Source organism: Myotis davidii, unplaced genomic scaffold (genome assembly GCF_000327345.1).
Source record: "Myotis davidii unplaced genomic scaffold, ASM32734v1 scaffold660, whole genome shotgun sequence".
Taxonomy (NCBI): domain Eukaryota; kingdom Metazoa; phylum Chordata; class Mammalia; order Chiroptera; family Vespertilionidae; genus Myotis; species Myotis davidii.
Genome location: NW_006292337.1, coordinates 126,064 through 133,847, shown reverse-complemented (window position 1 = coordinate 133,847; position 7,784 = coordinate 126,064). Strand labels below are relative to the sequence as shown.

Genomic DNA, 7,784 nt, shown 5'->3' with positions numbered 1-7,784 from the left:
CCTCTTCAAGGCACAGATACCCAGTTGATCAACCAGGCATCAAGTGTACTTGAACAAAGAGGGCTAATCCAAACTCTCATTTTTATTTGTAGTCATGTCTTCCTATTTATGAACAATAAGTGGTCTGTTGAATTTTTAAAAAAAAAAAATGGACATGATTAGCTCTCCACCCAAGAGGAGAGGAGAAAAAGCAGAGACTGATTTCTGCTGACTCTGGGGAGGGTGAATGCTGTGGTTCAGAGCCATGGGTGGTAACATCACTTAATAGAGTTTGCCTATGAAAGCACTGAGAATGTGAAAAGCAGATTTCATTAGCCTGACACCTTCTCAGTGAAAAATGGCAGTGAGCTGGGAGCAGACTGATGCATTTTAATGGGCAGGCCAGGAAGTGTCCCTTCACCTCAGTCCAGAAGCATGGCCTTGCTCCTTCTCCTGCCTAAGGCTGACAACACCCTCACCCCACACATTTTCCCACTTTAGTCATGAGTGAACCATCTCCTTAGATTCTAAAGCAAGTTCACTGATTTCACAGGTGAAGAAAATCTAGGCCTCCCAAAAGAAAGACTTTTTTCTACTTGTGCTGATACTTCAGAATCTTCAACTAATTTCTAAAAACATTTTCTGTATAAATATAAGTTAAAGTGTTAGAGCCCATCATCTACTCCTATCCAGTGATGTCTTAGTTCTTAAAATAGAGAATATGTCACTTTCACAGGTCTGTGTTCCTTTGGTTAACCTCATGAATCAAGTATGTTGCTGCCTTCCTTCTTTGGGAAGAATGCACATGATAGTAAACCTCCAATCAGTATCATTTGAAGTAGAGAGAAAATAGCGGGGTTCCTTCAACTAAAATAAAATTTTAATAGCTAAGTCTCATAAAGGATTTAGGGATCAGAACTTTACTAAAAGTCATCTACAACCCCACTAGCATTTCTCTAATAAAAGGCCTCCCAGGAAAACCTCAAATTGTCTGTTCTAGTGGTAAATGAATGGAAAAAAGAAAAAAGTCAAGATAAAGGAAATACATTTAGTACTTTGAGGACAAGACTGTGTCTACCGCATCTTTGACTACCCTATGGATTAGCCTGCTTCACTTCCTATTTATTAAATCCTCAACCAAACAACAGTTTTTATATCAAAAATTATGTTGTAAACCAGACTCAATCAGTCATGCATACATGCATACTTTATTGAAACAACCATTTATTTTGAGATTTTTCATTTTTCAGGCATTGTGCTATGAGCTGGGGGAGTGGGGAACAAATAGAAGACACTCAGTGTTCAGTTTCTGATTGATCTAATTGCTTTAGCAAAAGTTTAAAAGTGCAAGCATTCATCTAACAAACATTTATTGAGCACCCACCATGTCAGGCTGTTTTAGGCATTCATTCTGTATGCAGCAACACATAAAAGGCTCAAACATCCCTGCCTTCGTGGAGCTTACATGTCTACAGGGGAAGACACACAAAGAACAAGTCAAGGAGATGGTGTGTCAGAGCCTAGCAAGTTGTTTTCAGACAAGCCAGGTGGAACAAGGAGGTAAGAGATGAAGGCAAGGTTGCAGTTCTGCTCAAAGTGGTCAGGAAAGGCTGAGAGCAAAGACCCAGCAGCAGGTGGGGATGTGAGCCATACAGACCAAACATCTCACACAGAAATTTAGTCATCTACAACCCTAGTAATGCTGTCTCTAGTAGGAGACCTCCCAGAACACTCACACCGTCTGTTCCAAAAGGTTAAGAGAATGGGAAAAAAGCAATGTAAAAAAAACAGAAGTACTTTACCCTTCTGTTTCTCACTTTCCTACCTGAACAGTTTTCTATTCATTCTTTGGCCAGAGCCTCAGAATAATTGCTAAGGAAGATAACTTTTTTTTTTTTCGCACAATTAAAGTGGGGTGCAACTAAAATATAGTTGTTTGGGGGCAGAAATCTCATTTTGACTTTTCTAGGACTTTAAAGTAAAAGCAGACACTTCTTTTGTCTGAATTATCAGAGAAATTCATCTCCCAAGACACTGAGCCAGAAAGTCTGAACTCTTAGTTCAGAGGGCTGGCCTCACACACAGTAAAAAGAAGCTGTTCATTGGAGCCTTGGTCTTACTTCCCCATAAAGGTTACAGAAATACATGTATTTTTTTCCTCATTGCATTTATTTTCAGTTGAAGAATTTTAACCGTCTGAGGTTCATTACTTCACACTTGAGAAAGCTACAAACCACAGGAAATGAAAACTTGACTAAAATCAGATGACACAAACATCCAACCCTGAAAGTGTGCTGGGCCCTGATCAATGCTAGGTGACCTTTAGCCAAAAGGGCATGATCTGATGAAACTTCTTCACTGTCATAAAATGGCTTCAACTTATAGGATTCTCTCCTCTTTTGATCCAAGTGTTGCAATCTTGGGGTCTTGACAGCACAAGTTGAGTGCAACCCAAAAGATAGTAAGGATTCTGCAAAGACTTCTTGAATGTTCAACACATTAAAAGTTGTTTCAGCATTCAAAATCACTTGGCCTGCTTCTAAAGCAATGCATGGGCAAGAAAAATGGCAAGATCAAGCCAACATTTAAAAAAAACCTTTTACTTGAAAACAAACAAACCAACCATAGCCACCAGCAAGGACGCAATTAATTTTTTAAAAGAATTTTCTCCAGAAAGCATAACTGGCCCATTCATTGGTCTTCCTCTTCACAGGGGTGTAAGTGAACAAATTAAGATGGATTTTCAATCTCTATTTCTCTCTAGGAAACTGGTACTACATCATGTCTATTCATCTTGGCTAATATATGGGCAAGATCTGTATTTTCTTTATGTCAGCTATAAACCTCAGTGTTTGTACTGAAAAAGTAATGTTCAATTTTAATCTCACTCAATAGTGATGCCTTCCATAAGCTATTGTATGTCTGTATGCTTGTTCCAAGGGCCTTTCAGTGGAGTAGAAGGAAATAAAATGAAGACTCATCATAAAACTTCTCTAAAATAAAAAGTCAGAGCAACCATAGAGGGGTCTGAAAAAAGAACACATTCCATGGAAAGGCAAAAAGGAAAGAAAGACTGACTACCCATGGAAAGAAAGACCTGAGGGGAGGTGGGGATGAGAACCTTGAAGACCCATGAGTCTTTGATATAGCAGTTGCTGAGAATGAGGCACAAACCCAAGTGAGGACATGTAAACTAGTTTCTTCCCCTGTCCTTAGCTACTAATACCCGGTTTACTTTCAGAGGGTTACATTATCAGGCTGCAAATTGTGCCTTCTCACTGATGTACCGTTCTCTCTGTTTGGAATCATAATCTCTCCCTTGTTACTATTAAAGTGTCTTTGCTTTTTCTCTATTATACAATGTCACAGTCACATCAAAGGAACTCTAAAGTACAGATATTTTTCCTCCATGATACCTTCACTTATATCATTTTTCATGGATGCATTCCTCATCCTTACCTTACCTTGTGCATAGCCCAGGTTCAGTTTTTTCTTTATTTTTACATTGAATGCTATATCAGATGTACTGCATCTTTAAAATAGCACCTGTCAATAAAGGATATAACATCACTTGTAAACAGACACAGCTTCTAAGGAACAAGCAGTCTTATGGGACCTTCATTAAGTGTCCCCATGATTCAAGACCTTCCTAGGCTAAGGTCAAGAAAGTGGCTAATCATGCATTGTGACTGTAGCCAGGAGTGCCCCTCCCCTTCTTTACCTGTTTGCTGATGTTTCAAACTCCTAGCAGCCACCAAGTTTTTTCATTCCAATGGTGGATTTACAACTTTCAATGCCAATAGGCTGAAGAAGAAGCAACACAATGTCAAAACATTATTTTCTATTTTTAGAAATAGTGAGAAACTTTGCATTTTCTGCTTGAAGTCTTTCTTTTGAGGGGCCTAGATTTTCTTTGCCTGTGAAACCAGTGAACTTGCCTAGGAACTGATTGCATGTCTTTCTGATGGTAAAGAGACTTGGGACCTAAGGAAGTGAGGAAGGAATCCCACTGAGGAGGGGCAGAGCACAGAGGGGTAGGCTGCAGGCATCTGATGAAGCTGCTCCACACTGGTCTTGCTGAAATGGAGCACCAGCTGACCCACACGGTATCACATTAAAAAGGACTTATTATAAGTGGGCTACCCTATCCACTCAGTTAATATGTCCATGAAGTCAGGAACAAATGCCATCTGATCCTAAGTAGGCATTAGGCTTCTGTCTATTTCAGGCAGGCCACTTATAAAAAAAAAACCAAAAAACTCAAATGTATATAGACACTGAATTATTAGAGAGCAAAAAAAGGGGAGTGGGGGTGGCAAAGTTTAAACACTCCTAATCAACCTGCCATTACCCACTGGGTGGGCCCTGCAAGTGTAAATTACAGACCTCAGGAAAAGTGACAGATGCCTAAGAATTAAGTCACCAACCAAAAAGTGGGCTGAACTCCAAATAGATATCACTTTGGATTAAATGTGGTTTTCATTTTATAAATGCCTTGGCTAATGTGTTTCTCTTCACAAACGGATTTCATATCTATCTATCCTTTAAAAGTAGGCTCATATGCCACAATCTCTTGGATAACTTCCTGGATCCTCCAAATGGAATTTCTCCCACCTTTTTAGCACTCCCATCCCTCCTCCTCATGTCTCTGTTTTAGCCCGTATTGTATCCTACCTTTTGCCTAAGGTTCCTGTGTCCATGTTTTATAGGCTGTATTTTAACAATAAGCTCTGTGAAGACAAGACTTCTGCAGAACTCTGCCTTATCTGTAACTTATACTTTATTTGTTTAAAGGCTACAATTTCTCTATAATTTACATTTTCTTTTCATATGTGTAGCGGCTGCATTTATCCTTTTCCCACAAGCTCCACGAAGCATGGAGTCATGTCTGTTCTATTTTCCACCCTAAATATAGCATACTTCCTAGCACAGTATCTAGCATATAGTAGACATTCAGTAAACATATTTTAGTTAACATATTTCAGTAAACATAGTTTAGTCTAGCAGACACAATTTATACCTAATAGAATTTCAAATAATGGCTAAGAACAGTAGATTTGAATTGAACGGACTAAAACTAAGATGCAAACACTAAAGCCACAGTATAAAAATACACATTTGGAGTAAATCCTGAATAAAGAAGACAAACTCTACAGCAAGCCCCAAAGTCAGTGGCCCCAAAACATTATTTTCTATTTTTAGAAATAGTGAGAAACTTTGCATTTTCTGCTTGAAGTCTTTCTTTTGAGGGGCCTAGATTTTCTTTGCCTGTGAAACCAGTGAACTTGCCTTAGACTCTAAGGAGACGTTTCACTGGTGACCAAGGTGGGAGAATCATTGGGGCACTTAGAGAATAGGGTTATTAGGCAGTGTTGTTGATTAAAGAAACAGAGAAATTATTCATTTATTTACAATCCAAAAATCTGAAACCATATTATCTGGTAACAAAAAACCTGAGATTATAGATTTCTAACTAAATGTGTCCCTGCTGTTCTGCGGAATGATGTTTCATGGAGATCTCTGATTCTAAATGTATTTGGTGAGGGAAATTTTTAACACTACACTAGACTTCTGGTAAAATACACCAAGGCCCTAATGATCTAGGGACTCTAGTGGACATTTGAAAATGGAATATCTGATTTCTCATCCTGAGATATCACAGCAGAACTCATGGGAGTCAACTGGTCTTAGGAAGGCCTTGATGACTAGTGGTGCTTACACGACATACAGGGTAATCAAGGCTTTGGATGTGAACAAATGTCCTCAAAATACAGTGAACACTATGCCAAGAGAGCAAAGAATATTGCTTATAACAGCAGCTGAGAAACAAAGTTTTTTGGTTGGCCAAATTCGTATTGAGTCAGCAGTGGCCACCATCCCAGCCTTCTTCTCTAGCTGGGGAAATAAAAACCAAAAGTGGCACTCAGGATATTTCCAGGGGTATAACAATAAACTCCAACTCTGTTTTCAACACCTCCTTTCAACTCCCATATTCAGTACAGAATCATCTAGCCCAGGAGGCTTCTAAGATTCTACTTCCCCAACGCAAATTTAGTTGCCCCTTCCTCAGCGCTCCCAGTAGCGCTTTAATTGTTTTAACCTTTTTTATTATTTTTCATGTTCTAACTGCATCTGTCTCTTAGATATGATTTGTTTTCTAGAGGGCAAGCATCATGTCTTATTTTCTTTATACCCCAGAAATCCAAAATAGGAATGGATTTGGCTCACATCAAACCCAGCCCACCCCATCTCAGTTACAGAGAGAAAAAGAATGCCTCTCACATAGGGGACATGAGGCCTCAGTAAGAATTTTCTGACTGATTACTGTGTGGCAGTCACTGCCCACTGTGCTAGAAATAACATTAAAGTAGCTAAGATCTTACTCTCTAGGGGACATTAAGATGGTAAACCAATCAACAGAAAGATTACTTTGGGTCATAATGGGTGCTGTGAACAAAATAAAAATGGGCAATGGGATGGAGAGTGCTTGGGAGGAATGAGACAGTGGCCTGCAGCTTTGGACCTTTCAGCTGAGACCTGGTTGATGAGAAGGAGTCAGCCAGCCATGCAAGGACCTGCAAGGGGAGAATGTCCTAGAAAGAGGCGATTTTTGTTATTGGCAGGGGTAGACCCTGGGAGTAAAGGGAGCTGGTTGAGCTGGTTAATTGCTAATTCTCTCTCTTCCATCTCTATCAGGGCAGGGTACCATCTTTCCTCCTTCACTCTACATATTCTTTTCATTACGATTTCCATTTTCTTAATTCTGCTCCCTGATTTCCATTAAATTACAAGAACATGAGCCTCTGCCAGCAGCAAACACATCTGGAGTCCACTTCTAACCTCTAATTATATAAAACAAACAAAAAGCCACTGGAAAATAGAAGCTGAGAGTATTAAGATTTAGTTTTCATTCTTATGAGTTCCACTCAACTAATGTATTTTTATGACAATTACATCCCAGTATCAGTACTGTTCATAGTTAGAAACCATCATTTGTCTCTTTCCACATTATCTCATAGAAAGTCCTATTATGGGGTAAATATCTTTAGCAAATTTGCATATTTAACTATACACTAACATAAAAAAACAACAGCAAATTCGTCTAAATAACATTTTTCAAGATAAGCATAAACTTTTCAGTGAGTAACTACTTATGTTAGTATTACTGAACTTGAATTTTTTTCATCATAATTATTATGTACTTCATTGCAAGTATTTATTCATCAAAAACTATAATCAGCCCTGGCTGGGTTTCTCAGTGGTTAGAACATCAGCCTGTGGACTGAAGAGTCATGGGTTCAATTCCCAGCCAAGGGCACGTACCTCAGTTACAGGTTCAATCCCTGGCTGTGGTCAGGGTGCAAGTGGGAGGCAACCAATGGATATGTCTCTCTCACATCAATGTTTCTTTTTCTCTCTCTCCCCTTCTCTCTCAAAAAAAAAATCAATGGAAAAATATTCTAGGGTGAGGATTTAAAAAAACAACTGTAATCAATAAGAGAAGGAAGGAGAGAAGCTATTTTCAGCACCATGACCAGATTGTCCAGATATCGTGCCTGGAATTCATCACAAGTGACATTTCTAGTCATGTTTCCAATCACTCAGAACATACAGATTTTCCGTTGCAATCTGGAAGTTGTGCGCCCTGCTGTCAGCAAAAACAGCCCAGGAAAGAATGTGTCACATGGAATGTACTCTACCTGATGTCATCTTCTGTTCCAACTGAAGGCATCTAGGTTCTTCTTGGGATTCCTCTTCTTCCTGAGTTCCAGGAAAGAGAGAGAGAGAGAGAGAGAGAGAGAGAG

General features: G+C 39.2%; 1 protein-coding gene across 1 annotated transcript in view; it reads right to left on the bottom strand.

Annotated features, from left to right (window-relative positions):
• The window catches only part of FAM107B (family with sequence similarity 107 member B), a 252,461-nt gene that overhangs the window by 133,979 nt on the left and 110,698 nt on the right, over window positions 1-7,784 (bottom strand). Inside the window, exon 2 of the mRNA XM_006765727.2 lies at window positions 7,680-7,740. Within this exon, the coding sequence (XP_006765790.1) occupies window positions 7,680-7,740 (61 nt within the window). The remainder of the gene's footprint in view (window positions 1-7,679; window positions 7,741-7,784) is intronic.